Below are 22,241 nucleotides of genomic sequence, written 5' to 3' on the forward strand. Positions count from 1 at the left end.
TCACTTTTGCGAAATACTGTATATTTATGTGTAGTTGGGTTTCAGATTCAAGTGGAGAGCCTGCAGAGAGGTGATCCAAATGCCAAAGTGTGTTTATGCTTATGTTCATGCTCATGCTTATTGCTTATTCATCAATGTTGCAGAAAGGCATGACCAAACAAAAGTTAATCAGCCCTCTGGCTAGAAGTGAGACCACAGTGGGTCTTCTCAAAACTTGAAGACATGTTCCTTCACAGCCCATGTGCTTCCTTCCCCAGCAACAATGATTATCTTAGGGAAAAGACAAATTATATCACATATGGGGAACCAAGATGTGGCCAGCACTTAACCCCCTCTATACTGCTGTAGGCCTTTCACTGCCACTAGTTTATGGTATGAAATGCCAAAACCTATGCGGCAGGTGCACTCAATCCACAACTTTTCCATGGACTTAGGGGCTGTTTTATATATATATATATATATATATATATATATATATATATATATATATATACATATATATATATATATATATATATATATATATATATATATATATATATATATATATATATATATATATATATACACACTATCTCACAAATGTGAGTACACCCCTCACATTTTTATAAATATTTTATTATAGCTTTCATGTGACAACACTGAAGAAATTACATTTCGCTACAATGTAAAGTAGTGAGTGTACAGTTTGTATAACAGTGTAAATTTGCTGTCCCCTCAAAATAACTCAACACACAGCCATTAATGTCTAAACCGCTGGCAGCAAAAATGAGTACACCCCTAAGTGAAAATGTCCAAATTTAGCCCAATTAGCCATTTTCCCTCCCCGTGTCATGTGACTTAGTGTTATGAGGTCTCAAGTATGAATGGGGAGCAGGTGTGTTAAACTTGGTGTTATTGTTCTCACTCTCTCATACTGGTCACTGGAAGTTCAACAAGGCACCTCATGGCAAAGAACTCTCTAAGGATGTGAAAAAAAAAAGTGTTGCTCTACATTGTTGCTCTACCTGCCCAATGGACAAAGGGGACAATGCTAATTTATTGCTCAGTTAGGTGGCTGGAGGCAGGGAGGTGACATGGGAAGCTGCATAGTTGAACTATGATGGAAAATGTATTTAAACAGGGGCCCTGTATGTCACTTATTTGGTTGTGCAAAATTATTATTTGGGTACAAACTATATGTGACTAGTTAAAATGGAGGAGAAAGCAACTTGTGATGTGTCCATTCAGTGTAATTTAAAGTAATAGATTTGCTTTAAATGCACTAGGTGTTTTTTCATTGTTTGCATAGTGGCCCAAAGACTTTTCCATCTTTGGACTCTGGATGTTTACATTAACTATTCTTTGGACAATTATTTATTAAATTGTACTGTTTATATGGATGCTTATTTATTGAAGGAAATTGAATGTATTATTTAAATGTCATAGTTTACATTTAAAATGTAAAATTTAATAACTTAGGCACAGGAGTAACTGACGGATGTGGTTTTCTGGCACAGGAGAGTCCATATACCTGTGTAAATGACTTTTAGCTTACTTAGATCTTAGCTCTCACTCTTGGTGGCTAAACAGTGTGGTAGGAAAGGGAAAAAAGTCAAAGTTGCTGTAAACCCTTACATATACCCAGTGAAGTGACTAGCAGGTTGTCAGAGCTGGGATCCTGCTATTTACGAGAAGCTCTTTCTTTCAGTGTACAGAGGCTGCTCAGCTGTCAGTTAATTACCAGCAACTTGATGTTTAGACAGTGACTTGCCTTGTTAATTACCTGCCTCATTGGTCCAGCCTACTGCCAGCCCCTTTTGGCTATTTACCAGCTTTGCCCATTTCCTCCGTGCCCTTGCGTGGTCTATGATCTTCAATGTGTTCCTATATATGACTTGGCCTGGCTGATTTCTCTTCCAATACCTGTTCCTGTTTTTGCTTTTTACTATGCTGACTTTTGGCTTCCTGACCCTGGCTCATCCGATTACCTGCTCTGGGATCCAAAACCTGCGTTCACTTTTTACTATGTTCCTGAACTGTGTTATTTTTTTTCTATTTTATTAAACGTGTGATTTTAACTGCATTTTCTGTCTCTGTTTGGTTTATAGTTCTGGACACAGGTGATACGCAGAGATGAAAAAAATCATCCTAAATAAGTTGCATTTGTTTATCTGTCTTCCCTTCTCTAGAACCACTCAAAAGTGCAGCATTCTTAAAGCTTGTCTGAGCATCCAGATAGCAGGGGGCAGTTGAAATTACGCTCTGCAGAGCTCAGTGAGGAGAACTCTGAGAGATGATTGTTGGGAAAAGACACCTCCTCTTCATACAGCACACAGGAACAGAGCTGAGGCTGTCAATTAGCTGGAGATCCCTCCCCTGTCATCATTGTTCCTCTTGGTGTCATGAAAACTTCTCAGCAGTGTTACATGCTGATAACAGAGGAATTAGCAGCAGACAGAAATGATGCTTAGTGCTCTGGATTGAAACAGACACACACTATAGAGGGATATGCTTTGTTCATTTTTTATGTCTGAGGTTTATAACCACTTTAAATATATATGTACATCTGTAAAGGGTTTCAATTTACAGTGAAACATTTAACACACAAAGTGGAAGAGTGGGCAGCATAGGCTAAATGACAATAAACATTCCTTACTTTTATAATATTTTTTTCTGTAAATTATATTTTGAACTAGCTGTTATTAATTTTAAAACACATATAAAATATATTTTTTCATTTTGTAAGTTTTGAACTTGCTCTGTACAGTTTCCCTGTGTATGGATAGCTCCAAGCACATAAAACCTAAATGAACCACATTTACCTACAAGTACAATAATTAGAGACACTGACATGTGTTTGCATTAGATATCAAACAGAAAAAATGCCTACCTAACCTTTTCACAGTATGTCCATGATAGTGCATTTTGTTTGATGCTGTAGATTACAACTTTTTCAAATTTTGCCTCAAACGCTTGGGAATAAAATTGTATAAAAAAATGGAATTACTGTGCTGTACATACAATATTTAATTAAATAATTAATTCTTATTAATTATTTTCTCAGCACACTGGGTACAGTGATTGCAGATGAGCAGGTAAACAGAATAGAATTTGATCCAGATCTGCTTGAAAATGCAAAAAATGGGGGTGAAAAAAAGTCTCTTTGCATTTTAGGGCCTAATTTCCTTAAGTATGATGTAAGAAGTGAACCTATGTTCTTTTCATATATCCAGTTATATTCAGGGAAATAAAAAAAAAAGAAACTTGGAAGTAATAAGGATATCTTTAATGCCCTTGCCCCCTATATAATTGCTGGGTAAATAATAAACAAAAATGACCTAAAAGCACTAAAAGACCCTTTTGCTGAATTTGTGGTCATGTGACAATAAGGTTCCAGGTCTCCTTTCTTCTGAACAGCAGAGTGGGAGGGTCCTTATTCAGCTGTTCATGTCACTGCCTGGGTGATGTGGACATTTCCCTTTGGCTGTCGGAAACAAGTCTGGTCGGGAGCATCCCCAGACTACAGTTTTGGATTACAGGTCTTCACTCCCAGAAGAAAAAAGTCAGGGAAAAAAAATCCTCTCACAGGGGTTATTATTGGGGAAACATAGACAACTAGAACTACAGAAGAAACATTTGGGGTGCTAATTACAGATGTTTGCAAAATTAGCAAATATTTTTCCCAAGCAGCTTCTAAAACGAGGAAGAAGTTTCTGATTCCCCTATAGAGAGCTTTTATTGGCCTCAATAATCTTGATAACATAGAGTGAGTCCAAAAACAGGCAAAAATGGTGCAAAATGTGAGTCAGTTAGAATGTTTTACTATTAAGACAAACAAAACCAACTCGTCTTTTCATGCTAGGGCCTTTTTCCTGTAAATTAAAGAAAGTGTCTCACACAAAGTGCCTCACAGTACTGCAGTAACTGGTTGGCATGATAAAATGTGGATGGAAGTTAAAGTACTTGGCTTATTGTAACACAGCTTTTAACATGCATCTTATATAAATCTAAATTTTCATTTTTTTTTTTTGCTGAGCGAATACAGAAAAAAAAAAAAAAAATATATATATATATATATATATATATATATATATATACTGTATATATACTGTATAGACTATATAGACATCAGTGAACTCATTCACTGAATCACGCAACTAATATCATGTTTTTTCACACACTGCTCTCAGGGCAATAGCAATCGGATAGCTTTACAAAAGGCTGATTTCTGCTGTTTGCTCTTGGCACCATCATCTACCATTTTCCCATGCGTGCCTAACTTCTCAGTGATGTTTACTGGCAGATTCTTTAGGTAAAATGGTGGGAAACCTAAGGTCACAGAATACTCACAAGTAACGGAAAGTAATGGAAAGTTAGGCTGATTTACTTAGGGAGTTGAGAATCATCATACATTACACTGGATATGATCTAGTAAAGGCAATTAGGCTGTTCGCTTTGCAAAATAATTTGCCCCAGAGCTTGGTAAATGTGGCGAAGTTACACTTTTTAACCTCCCTGGCGGTATGATTATGTCAGGAATTCTGTACCAAAAGTGGTACAATTTTTTCATGGAAATTTGGCGTTATGTATTATAGGCTTACAATTCTTAGTAATTACTGACTTAAACCTGACCAAAACAAGACTCTAGTAGACATCCCAGATGTGATAAATTTGAAACGCAAACGCATGAATTATAATCTAATCAATAATATAATTTTTTATAATATATAATATTATATATATATATTATATAATAAAATTATATTATTGATTAGATTATAATTCATGCGTTATATTATATATATATATATATATACACGTGTATATATATATATATATATATATATATATATATATATATATATATACATACGTGTATATATATTTATGTGTGTATATATATATATATATATATATATATATATATATATATACATATATACATATATATATATATATATATATATATATATATATATATATATATATATATACATATATATACATATATGTGTGTGTGTATGTGTATATATATATATATATATAATATAAATGTTGTGTGTGTGTTTGTGTTTTGTGCAACGTTCAACGTTTGAATTTCCCTCCCTAGTTCCGCTCCCATGCAGCATTGCTAGGCAGGTCAAAATAATACCCAATCGTGTTCAAGGAAAATAAAAAAAAAATACATTTTTGCTTACACATGATTGTATGATGGAATTCAGCAGCGCTTTATCTCTGCACTCACTGAGCACAGGGACAAGTTCCCTTGCAATGGCAACTTACGCTGTAAAGTGATAGTCTATTTGCCTTTAGTAAATCTACCACCTCGTGCTGATATTCATCAATTCAGTTATCCAATCATGTGCAGATGAAATAAGTAAACAGGAATTCACTTTTCACATAATTGGATAATTGTAGTGAATAGTCACACATGTTATTTTGTGTGAAAATTCTCAACGCCTTTAATAAATCAGCCTCTACCAGTTAACTTATGTTGGACTAATTTCTCTCAATGAAAAGAATCCACCTTGTCTCCCAGGTGACTCTGCAGAAATGTATCACTGCCTCTGTCAAATCTAGTAGAATGTGAATCGAGGGATTGAAAGATGTGGATGGCTTTGTAAGTAAAGACATTAAAATCCAAAAATGAGGTTACTCACACTTAGGTGTTGCTGTACTTAGCAATTGGCAATATACCATGTGCATTTCATTTAGTATGGTGCCCCAATGTGCCAAGGCAACACCTTCTGATGCATCTACATTGCTGTGCAGGCTTAGGAGGAGATTTACTAAAACTGGAGCACAGACAATCTTGTGCAGCTGTTTATAGTAACCAATCATCTTCTAAATGTAGCGTGTTCAATTAAGCTTTGACAATAACATCTAGTAGCTAATTGGTTAGTATGCACATCTGCAAAAGATTCTCTGTGTTCCCGTTTAAAGCCTAGTACACTCTGAGTTTTTTTTGTTCAACTCAATGGACTGAATGAAAATAAAATGGAAGAGCTCGGGAGGAGATCCTGTATTAACAATCCAGTGTTAGTACAGCAATCTCTCCGCTGAGCTATTGTGTTCTGACAGGGGGACGGCCCCTCCACCAGAACTCACCAGTCAATGCTTTGTGCCGATTGGAAGACCTTTTCCAGTCATGCCCCTGTGACAGAAGCCGGATGTTCGGCTGGCTTCTGTCGGACCAGCTGCTGTACACATGTAAGAATGTTGGCGAGTTTCTATTGAACCGCCTGATATTAATATTATTATAGAGGATTTATATAGCGCCAACAGTTTGCGCAGCGCTTTACAATGTGAGGGAAGACAATACAGTTACAATACAATTCAAAAACAGGAGGAACTAGAGGGCCCTGCTCGTTAGACTTTACAATCTAGAAGGATTGTCCGACATTCCGCTTGTGTGTACAGGCCTTTAGTAAATCTCCCCCTTAGTACTGTGTTGCCGCATATTGCAGTTGGAAAATGGTTCATATCTGTTTTTTGGTCTGTCATGGTGCATTATGGTGCAACCCAAAAAAATCAATAGAATATAATGTATTTTAACTCACCGAAAGGGACTAAGCAGATGTAAATAGACCCTAATTAATAATATTTAGTTTGCTCATTTTTACTCTTTGCTTCAGATCAGCACTGCTCATCTTCTGTTTTTTCTTTACATCAAATTACAGATTTCATGTCCGTACTATACTGCTTTTCAGCATGGTTTTCCCAATGATGAAAGCTGTGAACAGCTCTTGTGCAATGTATGTCTGCCTGCTTTTGCGATAATATGTGACAGGGTGACAGCGCAAGAGATCAACTGTAAGAAAGTTACAGAGAGTTGTCACCCTTCAACAGGAAGTCCCTGAACAAGAACTTTCATAGCAGCATCCCCAGCTTTTATTTTGATAAAAGTTGCAGTTTAAATATATAAAAAAATAAATTATGAAATGACATTAGCATGTTGAAGCTTATTTGATATTAGTGATCGTATTTATATAAACTGTAATTTATTCCTTAGCAATAAACTAAACTTTGTTTTCTAAATATCTTACAAAACTGTCCTATCATGTAAAATATGTTTGTTCATTGCAAACATATATTGCTAAAGTATTTCTTTTTGATTACTCATATCATTATATGTATAAGAAGCATAATTATTCAAGTTAATATTTATGTAAAATAGAAAACTGTCTGAAGCATCGTGGAAAAAGAACTGCTGTAATAATCCAGCAGCAGTGTTGCAGCATATCTTGACATAGTAGGATACTATTAAAATTCTTAAACATGTTTGAAAGAATCAGCAACTTCCTTCTCTGCACCTCAGGCTAAACAGAGTTAAACAGCAATTGAACATATCTCAAGAAGCATCTCCTGCCCCTAGGCTTTGACTGCTGTCATTTTGAATGTGGCATTATCATGTATCATTGGGATACTGGATGCCATCTCTAAAGCAGTCTAGCTGAATAAAATCAAGCATAAATCTTCTGTTTGGGACATGCAGACTGTGATACAGTTCCAGTGCTTATTAATTGCTTGTGGACAGGAAAAACATTCTATGCACATCAGTGTATGGGAGTGTAAAATTAACCTTTTGCTACTTAGAGTGAAATTTGTATGTCATACATTGTTTCCTTTTTATTTTATAACAGAGATTTATTTTTAATGTGTTTAAAAAAAGAAGTGGCCAACCTAGCATTAGTCAGAGAATGTTGGGTTATAAGGGAACATCTTCTAACATAACCACTATAGTGCTACAACATATGTACAAATTACACATAAGGATTGATTTACTTAAGGCATAGGGACTGCTTACTAAGCACATTGTAAAGTGATAGTCAGTGAACATGGTGATGCTGTGAAAACTTTTAAAGCATATGTATAGTCAACACATTTTTTAGTTTTGGATAAAGTAGGGAAAAGTTAAAAGCTGTATCTGTTTTTTGTCCAACAGATTTAAAAGCAAATGAGAGGAAATTCTCTCGAAATGAGGAAATTCCAATATTAGACAGCTGTCTCCAAAGAATTTGCTGTCATATGATGACTGGTCCTCATATACTGTTCTGGTGACAACTGTAAAATGTTTGGCTTTCCATTACTTTCTGTCTATGTGACCTTGGCCTAACTCTTCCCAAGTCAATGCAAAGCTAGAATAAAAAAAATGTGCTGGAAAGTGCACTGTTTTTTTTTTTTTTTTCTACCCCATTATCTGTTTAAAATGAATGAGGTTTATCTAATTTACTAAGAATTTGCTTTGCTAGGTGAACAGTTTTTCCATTAGTAAATCAACCCAATAGCCAGTTGCCAAACAGCAACATACCTGTATGTCGCTGGACTTCAGGTGGTTTTCATAGCTGGTGGTCGGCTCTCTTGTAAAAGCAATCCTAGCAGCTGACTAGCCATTGGATTGCTTTTAGAAGCAGAGGGACATGCCCCCCCCCCCTTGCCACTTTCTGCAGCTTTCTCAGGCTCTCCTGTCCCACCGGGGGACCCGAGAGACCAGCCAGGATGTCCAGCAGCTGATCGGAGAGCTGAACAAAACCCAGATCAGCTTTGAAGAGCTCTCAACTATGGTAACCCAAAAGCAATGACCTGACATCCTGGGTTTATCCAGATATCAACGGTGACACTTTTAAAAATCAAAAGCATTCTAAAACACCAATCTTGGTGTGATTGAATGCTTTTAAGGGGAGAAGAGAGATTTGGGGTCTTAAAGACCACAAATCTCTCCATACAGTGTACCTGTCACATGCTTATTGCGGTCACAAGGAGGTTTACATTCTTTTTGACAGCAATAAGTAATATATTATGGACTCTATTTGGCCCTTGGTGTCTGAGTTTGTAATATTGAATGTGATTTACTATAAATTAAAAAAGTTTTTTAGATTTTTAAAAAATATATATTTGTGAGGTCATTTGATGCTTTATGGGAGTTACTGTCTAAAAGGCCCATTTCTTTCCATTATGGACATTTTTGCTTATAAATATAGACAGGGCTGGTTTCTCCCAGACTATCAGGTTCTCATCTTTATATCAGAATGAGAGGTTGTTCACCTACTACAGTGTGCCTGAAGGAAGAACTTCTTTCTAGCGAATAGGGATGATCGAACGGTTCGGGTCGACCAGCAGTTCGGCCTGAACATTGGGTGTTCGAGGTTCAGCCGAATTTAGAACTTTTTGCCCAAAAAGTTCGGAATTCGGCAACCAGAACCGCCCAAAATGCAATGCTTCAGGAAATGGGCTTTAAAAGCCTGTGATTGGATCAGAACCATTAGCAAAAGCCAATTGAGGGGACAGGAGAATGCTAGGAATGTGATTGGAGTGACTAGGGGGTCCCTAGACCAATCATTAGTGAATACGCCCCCAGTATATAAGATCGCCCCCGCCATATTCCTAGCATTGTTATACTGGACATGGAAGAGAGTGGAAGCAGTTCTGTTAATTTTACTTTAAAAGTGTCATTTAGCTATTTTTAGTGTGAGGAAAGGGATATCTAGTGTAGTTAGAGTGCTCCTTTACACTTAAGTTAGCTTCAAAAATTTAGTTTCTGTAGGGAAAGTGTTAAGTGTAAGGGGACCGTAGTCTAGTGTAGGGTTAACTGGCAGTGACTGCTATGGCAGGGTGACAAAACCCTTCCATAGCAGGGTGACCGCTATAGAGAAATTATAATTTCTCTGAATTGCTTCGGCACACCCATATGGCTTCTCACCAGCCAAGCATTTTTTATGCTGCAGGGGCTGCCACTGCCAGTGCTTTTTTGAGGACATGTTTGATGTCAGACATGACATCTGAACATGTGTATAGGGGGTATATAGACATATATGTCTGAATATATACCCCTAGACATATATAGGTGTGATAGTAGCAGAAATAAATTCTTGCGCTAATGAAATCATTTACAGTAATATATTTCTGCTACTATCACACCTATATATGTCTAGGGGTATATATTCAGACATATATGTGTATATATACCCCCTATACACATGTTCAGATGTTTTGCCTCCTCAAAAGAACCCAAAAAAATGCCAAAAAAACGCTAGCGTCAAAAAAAAAAAAAAAAATGCCCAGGTGTGTTTTTGCTGGCATTTTTTGGGGGGTTTTGGAGGCAGGCAAAACATCTGAACTTGTGTATAGTGGTGTATATACACACATCCATATATTTATATACACACCTAGACATATATAGGTGTGATAGTAGCAGAAATATATGCTTGCGCTAATGAAATCATTTACAGTAATATATTTCTGCTACTATCACACCTATATATGTCTAGGTGTGTATATAAATATATGTATGTGTGTATATATACCACTATACACAAGTTCAGATGTTTTGCCTGCCTCAAAAGAACCCAAAAAAATGCCAAAAAAACGCTAGCGTCAAAAAAAAAATGCCCAGGTGTGTTTTTGCTGGCATTTTTTGGGGGGGTTTGGAGGCAGGCAAAACATCTGAACTTGTGCACAGTACCACTTTACACAAGTTCAGATGTTTTTCCTGACTGCAAAGAACCCAAAAAAATGCCTGCTTTGAAACCGGCAAGGTGCGGAGAGAAGCTAACCCCCTGAGCTGAAAGTTTTCTAATACATACAATCCTTTTTTTTTCTGGTTCTGGACATGATACAGAGCTGAAACTTCACAGGTACACCTTTTAGACCCCCCAGACACAAAATCACACAAAAAAAGTTCTTAAAAATTGTCATTTTTGATAAAAAAAAGCCAATTATTGAAAAAATAAAAAAAAAAGAGATTTTTTGATTTTTACTTTGGATTTCAGATCTGGGGTGTCTAAAAGGTGTACATGCGAAGTTTCAGCTCTGTAGCATGTCCAGAACCATAAAAAAAAAGATTGTCTGTATTAGAAAACTTTCAGACAGGGGGTTGGCTTCGCTGCTGTAACACCTTGCCGGTTTAATAGAAGGCATTTTTTTGGGTTCTTTGCAGTCAGAAAAAACATCTGAACTTGTGTATAGTGGTACTGTGTACAAGTTCTGATGTTTTGCCTGCCTCCAAAAACTCCCAAAAAATGCCAGCAAAAACACACCTGGGCATTTTTTTTTTGACGCTAGCGTTTTTTTGGGCATTTTTTGGGGTTCTTTTGAGGCAGGCAAAACATCTGAACTTGTGTATAGTGGTATATATACACACATACATATATTTATATACACACCTAGACATATATAGGTGTGATAGTAGCAGAAATATATTACTGTAAATGATTTCATTAGCGCAAGCATATATTTCTGCTACTATCACACCTATATATGTCTAGGTGTGTATATAAATATATGGATGTGTGTATATACACCACTATACAAAGAACCCAAAAAAATGCCTTCTATTAAACCGGCAAGGTGTTACAGCAGCGGAGCCAACCTCCTGTGCTGAAAGTTTTCTAATACAAATGATCTTTTTTTTCATGGTTCTAGACATGCTACAGAGCTGAAACTTCACATGTACACTTTTTAGACCCCCCAGATACTAAATCCAAAATCAAAAAATCTCTTTTTTTTTAATTTTTCAATAATTGGCTTTTTTTTATCAAAAATGACAATTTTTAAGAACTTTTTTTGTGTGATTAATAGTTAATGGGGCATGACCCAGAACCCTAGGCACTTTTAAGGGGCATTTATTGGGTTTTAGGGCATAAAAATTGTGTTTTTTGATTACCGAAGTTCGGGTCCCATTGATTTCAATGGGGTTCTGAAATCCGAACCGAACTTATGGGAAATTCGGGTGTTCTGGTCGAACCGAACTTTTCAAAAGTTCGATCATCCCTACTAGCGAACGATACAAGCAACAGAGGGATTTGGATCTTGCTCAAACCCTGTTTCTGAGTACATATAAAAGTCATAGGTAAACAGAGCATTTTTGAAAGTTTTAAGTAGCATTTGAAAGTGTTCTTTTTATATCTGTTGGATGGTAATCTAGTTATGATTTTTTTACGACACCAACAACATCTTTCTGTTGCCTACTTTTTTTTTAATGTATGTTTTATATAAATAATATTTAATACATTGCTACTTAAAACCTATTAGCCAGCTTCAAGCAAATTACTTCCATGTTATATCAATCAAAGTTAAAGCTTGTAGGGGTAAAGGTAATTTTACCTCGTGTTATACAGGTTACATTCCATGTAATAAGTTCATACTGGCTATGCTTACGTGACAGGTTGACTAACAGATCTACCAACCGGTGAATTTTGTAGCTCCTATGCTACACATAGGTATGAGTGTCATGATAAATATAATTTTACAGATGCTACTTTCAATGTAAAGAAGCATGGCTTAAGCAGCACTAATAGTTAAATGTGATTATGCCAATTATAGTTTGTCTGTTTTTTCAGTGCTTACATAGGATGACAACTAGATTATCAAGTCTCCAGTTGTTGCTGGGTTTGCCACCTCCACTGAGAAAAGCTCTGTTGGAAAAAGGGTAGCACTAGCCTGCCTTAGTGCCATGATTTTACATTTTTTTAAACACTAGAATCAAGTGTGAACCAGTAATGCAGTGCTGGGTATTACAGATGTTATTATATTCCAATCTACTAACAAGAACACATGCTATATGTTTGTGAAGGCAGGGTTGACTTTAGCACCCACAATTAGTTAAAGGAGTCATGGCTTGATAGGAAGGAAGCAAATTATCATTAAAATAAAAGATTGCACTTTTTTAACATGCTACCTGCCAATGTAGATGTGCTGAGGACTATAATTCTACAACAGAAACCTTTGGTTTCTGTACTGGGGCAGCTCATAGCAGTATTAAACTGTTATGAGACACTTCATTTTTCTCTGTATGCTGGTAAATTTTGCATGTTGAATCTTTGCTAAATATAAGAGATATTATCACCAGACATTAGAAGAACTTGTGGTACATTAAGGTACTGATGCAATATTCTAAACGTACAGCTGACACCCATAGTGCAGTAGAAACAGTCTAACGGGGGAGCAGAATTAACTTTTAGGCTGATTGTTAATACGATTAAGCACTACAGATGACATTAATAATCCTTTTTAAAAATTCTAATGACTTTGGTTGTAGGAAAACTTAAAATTGTTGCGTATAGCCATTTGGAAATGCCCCTAAATCTGGTAAGTTACCCATCCCTGGCTTAGACAATAATATTTTTCATCAAAATACTGCAATTCCCACCTCTGGGGCAGATTGGCAGGGTATTTGCCCATCGTTGAGTGAAGCGTCTTCCTGGAAATGTTTCACTACAGGTGGCCTGGCTCTCATGATCTCTTAAGCCCATGGGTGGCAGCTGGGGTCTATTGTCACAGCCTGGAAAGTCAAAAATAGAGCCTTGGTCACTGACTGATGAGAGCTGGGCAAGTGAACGGGATGAGTTTAAAAATAAACCTCATAGTATTAACAGATGACAACCTAAATAAAATGTATGACTTAAATTGTTTCTAAGTTATTAAAAAAGTGCAAACAGCAACAATGAAAAGCAAAATGCAGCAATCATATAGCATATGAGTTAGAAATGCTTCTTAAAGTGTATGTATTGCCAAAACATTCTTTTTTTAGGTAAGGTAGGAAATGGTTTACATCCCTGTTAGTTCATTTTTGCTATCTGTTTATCATAGAAAGTTGTTTTACATTTCCTGTCCCTGGGATCCAACAGGATGTTAAAGTGATTGTAACGTCAGAAGGTTTTTTTATCTTAATGCATTCTATGCATTGAGATAAAAGACCTTCTGTGTGCAGCAGCCCCCCTCAGCCATTCTAATACTTTACTGAGCTCCCTCTCGATCCAGTGATGTCCACGAATGCCTTGGCTGTCCGGGACTCCCCCTCCTGATTGGCTGAGACACAGCTGCAGCACCATTGGCTCCTGCTGCTGTCAATTAAACTCTATTAGCCAATTAGAAGAGAGAGGGGGCTGGGCCGAACCCTGGCTTCGTGTCTGAATGGATACACTGAGCTGCAGCTTGGCTCGGGTGCCCACATAGTAAGCAGCTTGCTGTGGGGGTCATTTAAAAGGAGGGAGGGGCCAGGAGCACCAGCGAAGGCCCAGAGAAGAGGAGGCTCTGGGCTGCCCTGTGAAAACCACTGCACAGGGCAGGTAAGTATAATATGTTTGCTATTTTAATGGAAAAAAATGAGACTTTGCAATCACTTTTAAGGAAAGTGAGGGGACTTCCTCTCTCAAACAGTTGTCTTCAGAACATGTTCCCATTACAAGATTTCCCCTTATATTTCTTTCTGGGGACAACTTTAAAATGTATTTCCCTGCACATTACTTCTAAGTGATAAATGTCTCCAGTAAAAATAGAAGGGTAAATGTCTCTCGATAGGGACACAGACAGCAAAAAAAAAACTTTACAGAGACTTGACAGAATGTCTGACCATTCTCTACTCTATCAAAAACTAAAAAAAAAAAAATTTTACTTAGCGATACACTTTAACTGATCTGACCAAAGTACTTTGAAATCTGTTACTACACCTTACAGATGACTTTTGCCCAATTAATTTCACTACCTTACATAGGATGTGTACTTGTGATTGCTTACGCATATTGTAAGCCAATATTTTTTAACTGACCCAACATCCTTGATAATACTTGCAAACAAATCCGGCAAAATCATGACATCACTAAGGCTGGCCATACATTATACAATTTTCTTATTCCTTTTTTTTTAGATTTACCTTTAGCTATGTAGTGCACAGGCCTGCCTGACTACATACAAATTGAAAGTGTTTAGACTTGACCTCAAATTATATGATTTTGATAAATCATATACAGTAATGTAATTTTTCTATTCAAATGAAAATTGAATAAGAACATTGTATAATGTATGACCAGCATAAGGCAAGAGACTTACTTTACATGGTTTTATAAACTAAAGGGGTTGTAAAGTCAGAAGGTTTTTTATCCACAGCCCCTTCCTCCCTTTATTGTGGGGGCAAAGGGAGGGAGGGGCCAGGAGAGCCAAAGAGGGACCCGAGAAGAGGAGGATCCAGGCTGCTCTGTGCAAAACCAACAACCAACAAGGATAACATGTTTGTTATTTTTATTGAAAAAAAAAAAAAAAAAAAACAAGACTTTACAATCACTTTAAAAGACCAGAGTGTTCATTTAGCTCAGGAAAGCATGCAGTTTAATCTTCCAATTTGGGTCAAGGAAATTGCTTCCTTTTTTAAATTTTACTGGACTAAGTTAACTTTCTAATTTAGTAAATTCAATGCTATGACTCATTGAGGACTCCTTCCCCCATAATCACCCAAAAAAATTAAATATCACTTTCAAACTTGGCCTTTAATACGTTATTACAATTCACACTCAAGGATTTGCTATAGATACCCCAAAAATAAATGCAACTAAATTTTCTGTGCTCCGTTGTTATGCACCCTTCTAATTCACACCATGATTCCAAATTATTGCATTACTTTCCCAAAGATGTCCCTTTCTTGCACATATCAAAGAGTTCTCTTGTTCTAGAGTACTTCTATAAACCAATCTTTGTCATGAAGAGAAATAATTACATTCCTTCAAATTCACAGACAGCTAGCACAGAAACTACAGTAAATCATTAGCAGCAGTGATTTAGGTTTCTTTTACACCGTTGCCAGAACAGTCATTATATTGTAATTAAAAAGGCAGAAGGCCAGCAAAGATCTTCCTATCCAGAGGAAATAAAATTCTAAGGAATTTTACATTCCAGTACCTTCTATGTTGATTAACAATCTATTAACAGCGTGATTCTGTGTGCTTCTTCACCAGTTTTGTAGATCAGTTACAGCATTATATCATTAATGAAAATCTATAGCTGATTCTGAGGACATATGTGTATTTATGTTTATGCAATTTGAAAGCATTTTTGCATCAATAAATTTAAATTATAAATCAATGGAAGAAGTAACTATCAAGAATAAGAAGCAACTACAGGTCCCATGGCACTGGTGGACCCACCACTCATTCATGAATTTTTTATAAATCTTTTCATGCTTTCAAATTACTATTCTTGAAGCTTCACCACTATGTGCTTGCAAAATACAAGCAGCATTTATACCCACAAGTTTGTTATACTGTTTGAAACATTTTTATACAGTGTCTCCAATGTTTACTATTTGCCTTGTATCAATAAATTGGTACAACACCTATACAAAAGGGGGCTCTGGGCACTATTTTGTTTTCTGTAGATGGATAATAGGAATTAGTCCAGTGATTTTAGCTACATGGATTTTGCCATTGGTGAAATGTTGCCAAAGCATAAATTCATAGTTTTGCATATTTGGCCAACTAGGCAAAATATGCTTAAAAAAATTATCTATTTTTTTTTTGGGGGGGGCGGGGTATGTAGTATATTTGGGGTAGCTTAGCTTATTTTATTAAGTGCTATTTGTATTAGGGTTTTCTTATCTTTATGTGTGGTCGATTGTTATTTATGTACTATCACTGAATATGTATATTTTGTCATTTTGATATTTTCTGTAAAAACGAATGATATTAATAAAGAGATTATGTTTTTTGCCAGAGGAACAGTGCTAGGATAGTTGATATAAACTTCCCTAACTCTTAAGAACCAATATTCAAAGCCTATTTCACCTTCTCTGCAACCAAACGCCAACTCCATTTTGCCTTGCCCATTGACTTTAATAGCATTTGCCAAAATGGTAACATTGTGCCCCAATCTTCCAATTTTCAGGGAAGTAAAAACATTTTTTTTTATTAAATAGAAAATAAGTTTATTTGTGCTGTTTAAATACAATACAAAATACAAAAACTCATTAACACGTGAATTTCACACTTGTGAAACACTTAAAGTGAATTTAGTGAAACAAGATATACCTTCACCATACAAAAGAAGAGGTACAATGATACCATGTTATAAATATCTCACTCAGCAGCACCCCGCCCTGGTAATATATCGATTACACCCTATCTATGAGCATTAATCAAACAGTCATATCCATACCCCGGCCCCACCGCCTCCCCCCATCCCCCAAGGACTTCAGAAAAAATAAAATCACAAAAAATGTATACATTAAATGTACGAGTACTCTCTAACCACCGACTCCAGATTTTATCAAATTTCTTGGGACACCCCCTGTGTTTATAAATCAACCGTTTATAACGAAGAGCAGAATTTATTTCCGCGATCCAAAACATTTTTAAAAAATTAGGGTAAAGACAAATGTGCTAAGGGGCAGTAACTCATAAAAAAAAGAAAATCTACAATGCTTTGTCTGATCTTATGCAATCAACTGAAATCTGTTTTTTTTTTTTTTTTTCTATGTTACAGAATAATCCCAGTATACCTGATATTGTGCTGTTGTGTAGGATGTCACAGGCCCTCTTAAAGGACCTGCCAAATACTGTAACTGCTAAGGCCTAGACATCAGCTTAGATTTTACTAGCCATTAAAAAAAAATATCCTAGCATTCATTTTTATCCTTTGACAGTTTTTTTATTGAGACAAGTGACCTTTCTAGCCATAATGTAATTCCCTAGATTTTAATTTCCTGGAATTAAGTGTAATTGTTGCCAGCCTAGTGGTAATCCAGTTAAATCCATGGTTAGTCACTGACTTAGTTAGATCAGTCAAACAGTGACAGACCGTCCAAAGGAGAACGTTTTAATGTGGATTCCTGAAGTGATATAGACATTAGCATGTAGAACACATTTAAGCTGTCTAATTGTTCTGCTGTTCTAATGATTAAGTATTAATCTGTCACAATGTCAAATTGTTCGTTTACATTTTTTTTCTCCCCTGTAAAATATGTCTCTGTTGAATGAATGTGGAAATCCTCTGCTGAAACAATACATTGTGCAATTAGAATGTCTTCACTCTAAATCTTGGGAAAATAATTAATCAGCACTCCTCAGTCAACATCATTTCAAGCATAATCACTGTAAAAATGATGAGGCTGTAGCAATATGAAGTAATACACAGTGCACAGCAGACAGGTTATATTCCTTATCTATCATGCACACTTGTCACACAATTAAAAAACAAATGCCATGCTATAGTATGAACTGTGATATTTGTTTAAGAACATCTGGGGAAAATAAATTACTGTGTAAGATATTAAGACATAGACTACCCCTGGATAGGCAGACCTGTCACCATTTACAATAGGAGTTAGGAGATCTTCCCATCTTTGGAGTAATTACCACGCATCAAACTCTCCACACAGTTTTGTCTCAGACTAGTGGAAACTGAGTTCTGCAATGGCAGCCTCAGTATTTGTTTCAAAGTAGGTTTTATTTAAATCAGAGGTTCTGCCTAGAAGATCTGAAGGTTAAAAATATTTAACCCAATACTATAAAAAAATAAGTCTTTTGCTGATTTGTAAAATTTAACTGGCTACTGTGGAACTCTGCATATTGTACATCATTATTGATCTGTGCACTTCTTTATGCCTGTTATGATATAAAATACATGTTAAAAATAACAAGTCATAACCAGTGCATGCTAAGCAGTTAACTGTTAACTTAGACAATAAAATATGTTGTAATTAGCCAGGTTTATGACCACTCTGATTAGCCTGCTAATATGTTACATGTTACTGAATATTCAGTCTGCCAACACTCTAGAGCAGCCATTCTCAGCCAGGGTTCTGTGGAGCCCTAAGGTTCCCCTGGAGGTTGCTTGTGGTTTCTGGAGTTGTGGCTGATTTCACATTTGATGGAGCCTGCTTAACTCCAGGACCAACACTATTTGACAAAGTAAGCAACATGACATGATATTTTTTTAACTGTGTGTAAGGGCCCATTTACACATGCTTTAAAATGTGGCATTGGACATGCTTATTTAAAGCGATCTGAATGCCAGTCAAAGCACCTGTTACTAAATAAAATGGTTACCTTAAAGTGGAGTTCCACCCTAAATTTATACTTACCTCCATCTTCTTGCTCCGGGTCACCTGAAAAACAAATGGATAATCGCAACTTTTTTTTTTTTACTTACCTCGTATAGAAGAAAATATACTTACCTTACTTCCTTCTTCCTCCCCTCAGCGGCAACGGCCCGTCGTCACTTCCTGGCTTTGCAATGATTCCTGGGAGCTGAACGTCATCGCTCCCAGGAATCAATGCGCCTGCACCGGCCCCGACGTCAGTTCTGGTGCGCACGCGTCATTCCCTTCTAAACAGCTTCTGGGCATGCCCAGAAGCTGTGGAGGGATGACGCGCGTGCACCGGAAGTGACGCCGGGGCCGGTGCAGTGCATCGTGGGACCGAAGAAGACAGAAGAGGACGCAGAAGAGGATCGCGCTGGCTTCAAGCTGCCCACACCTGAGATGGCAGCGCTAGACAATACTTTTTCAAGGTAAGTATTTCTCCTAAAAGGTAAGTGCAACCCGGGACAGATCAGAGGCTAGCCATTGTGGAATGTACTAGCCCTGACTGTCCCGGGGGTATTTTTATTAAAAAAAAGTATTCCCAGGGTGGAACTCCGCTTTAAAGTCCTGTTCACATGCTCTGTTTGCTTTGCTTTGCTTCAAAAATTTTACCTGATGTTGCTTTCTTGGTGCTTCAAAGCATCACAAAAGCCTTCATAGAAGTCTATGACAAAGCTCCTTACATCATCTGAAGCTTTTTAGGGGATTTGTTTTGGCTTTGCTTTGCTTCCTGTTGGAGGTATTGCAGGTATGAGAAATTCCAGGATTTACTGGAAACCAACAGACGAACCTGGAAAGACGTCATCAGCAGTCACTTCCGGTTCATGTGTATATATTCTGGAAGTGTCTGGTGCAGATTTTGCGTCTGGTATGCAGGATTGAGCAGCTAGAAGGTGAGCTGGGTCTAGTTGCAGAGCCACTAGCAGCTGGCCCACGTGGTTTGCAATATGGAAACACAATAGCAGAAGGTGAGCAGGGAATGGGGAGATAGGACTGAAAGCAAAGGATCAGCAGAGCTTGGAGACCAGAGCAGAAGAAACTAGCAGATGACATGGTGAGCATCATGGGAGCAATATAGCAGGAGGTAAGCAGGGATCAGAGAGATAGGAGGATCAGCAAACCAGAGGATCAGCAGAGCTGGGGGTACTAATGAGCAGGGGATCTGCTGAAAGAGGATACTAATAAGTTGGGAATCTGGTGGATGAGGGTACTAATAAGCTGGGGATGTGCTGAATAGGGATACTAGCTCAGCTGGGGTTCTACTGGCCCCCTTTAAAACAAATAAAAAATTAACACACACGAGGCATTTACCAAACTTCATTAAAGCTTCAAAAAAGCATCAATCAAGCATCACCAAAGCATCACAGAAGCTTTAAAAACACATCAAAAAAGCATGTTAAAGTGCTAGGTGCTTTAGCCACTTGCCTACGGGCCACTATAACCCCCTTCCTGCCCTGTCCAATTTTCATCTTTTAGTGCTGTCACACTTTGAATGACAATTGCACCACTGTACCCATATGAAATGTTTACCATTTTTTTCCCCACAAATAGAGCTTTATTTTGGTGGTATCTAATCCCCACTGAGTTTTTCTATTTTTTGCTAAACAAAAAAAAAGAAAGAAAAAAAAAAAAAACATTTGTTATGAGTGTGTTATAAAATGTTGCAAACAGATAATTTTTCTCCTTCAATAATGTGCGCTACTGAGGCTGCACTGATGGGCACTGATATACTACATTGATGGGCACTGATTGGTACTAATGGGCACTGATATACTACATTGATGGGCACTGATAGGTGGCACTGATGGACACTGATAGGTGGCACTTTTGGGTACTGATGAGGTGACACTGGGGGGCACTGATGAGGAGGCACTGATGAGACTGCACTGATAGGCAGCACTGATGGGCACTGGTAGATGGCATTGATGGGCACTTGTAGGTGGCACTGATGGGCTCTAAAAGGGTGGCAATGAAGGGCAATGCTAGGCAGCACTTATAGCCAGCACTGATGGGCACTGATAGGTAGCACTGATGGGAACAGATAGCCGACACATGTGGGCACTAACAGGCACTAGTATGTGGCACTGATGGGCACTGATAGGCAGCACTAATATGTGAAACTGATGAGAAAGCACTGATAATAAGGGTCCAGATGAGCACTGATTGGCAGCACTGGTGAGCACTAATTGGCAGCTCTACGTGGGCACTGATTAGGCTCTGATTGGCAGAACTGGTGGGCATTGTTGAGACTGCACTGATAATCAGGACACTGATAATCAGGGACTGATTATTAGGGATGATCGAACTTTTGAAAAGTTCGGTTCGACCAGAACACCCGAACTTCACGAAAGTTCGGTTCGGATTTCAGAACCCCATTGAAATCAATGGGACCCGAACTTCTGTAATCAAAAAACACAATTTTTAAGCCCTAAAACCCAATAAATGCCCCTAAAAAGTGCCTAGGGTTCTGGGTCATGCCCCAGGGACTATTAATCACACAAAAAAAAGTTCTTAAAAATTGTCATTTTTGATAAAAAAGCCAATTATTGAAAAATTAAAAAAAAAAAAAAAGAGATTTTTTTGATTTTTACTTTGGATTTAGTATCTGGGGGGTCTAAAAGGTGTGCATGTGAAGTTTCAGCTCTGTAGCATGTCCAGAACCATGAAAAAAAAAAAGATAATTTTTCAGTAGAACAGGGATGTGGTTCGGGAGCCTCCTTTAACTTTAACACCTATATGATCTTTTTTTCTGGTTCTGGACATGCTACAGAGCTGAAACTTCACAGGTACACCTTTTAGACCCCCCAGACACAAAATCACACAAAAAAAGTTCTTAAAAATTGTCATTTTTGATAAAAAAGCCAATTATTGAAAAATTAAAAAAAAAAAAAAAAAAAGAGATTTTTTGATTTTTACTTTGGATTTAGTATCTGGGGGGTCTAAAAGGTGTGCATGTGAAGTTTCAGGTCTGTAGCATGTCCAGAACCCCCCAAAAATTAGCATTTTCTTATAATTTTTATTAGAACAGGAATACGGCTTCTCTACGGCGCTTTTTCTTGCATTTATCGGGCATTTTTGGAGGCAGGCATGACTTTTTTTGGATTTAGTGTCTGGGGGGTCTAAAAAGTGTACCTGTGAAGTTTCAGCTCTGTAGCATGTCCAGAACCAGAAAAAAAGATAATTTTTCAGTAGAGCAGGGATGGTGGGACCCCTCTTTTACACTTATATGATCTTTTTTTGGGGTTCTGGACATGCTACAGAGCTGAAACTTCACAGGTACACCTTTTAGACCCCCCAGACACAAAATCACACAAAAAAGTTCTTAAAAATTGTCATTTTTGATAAAAAAGCCAATTATTGAAAAATTAAAAAAAAAAAAAAAAAAAAAAAAAAAAGAGATTTTTTGATTTTT

At 37.2% G+C, this 22,241-nt stretch overlaps 1 protein-coding gene across 5 annotated transcripts in view; it reads right to left on the reverse strand.

The window, feature by feature from the left end:
- Positions 1 to 22,241, reverse strand: part of PCDH7 (protocadherin 7) — a 1,094,762-nt gene that overhangs the window by 23,443 nt on the left and 1,049,078 nt on the right. For 2 of the 5 annotated variants that reach the window (XM_082267597.1, XM_082267596.1), the window contains exon 3: positions 13,130 to 13,261. The exons of the other annotated variants lie outside the window; for them this stretch is intronic. In XM_082267597.1, coding sequence (XP_082123723.1) covers positions 13,130 to 13,261 — 132 coding nt within the window. The remainder of the gene's footprint in view (positions 1 to 13,129; positions 13,262 to 22,241) is intronic. 5 annotated transcript variants of the gene reach the window in all.

This window comes from Pelophylax lessonae (genome assembly GCF_965119305.1).
Source record: "Pelophylax lessonae genome assembly, chromosome: 1".
Classification (NCBI taxonomy): Eukaryota; Metazoa; Chordata; class Amphibia; order Anura; family Ranidae; genus Pelophylax; species Pelophylax lessonae.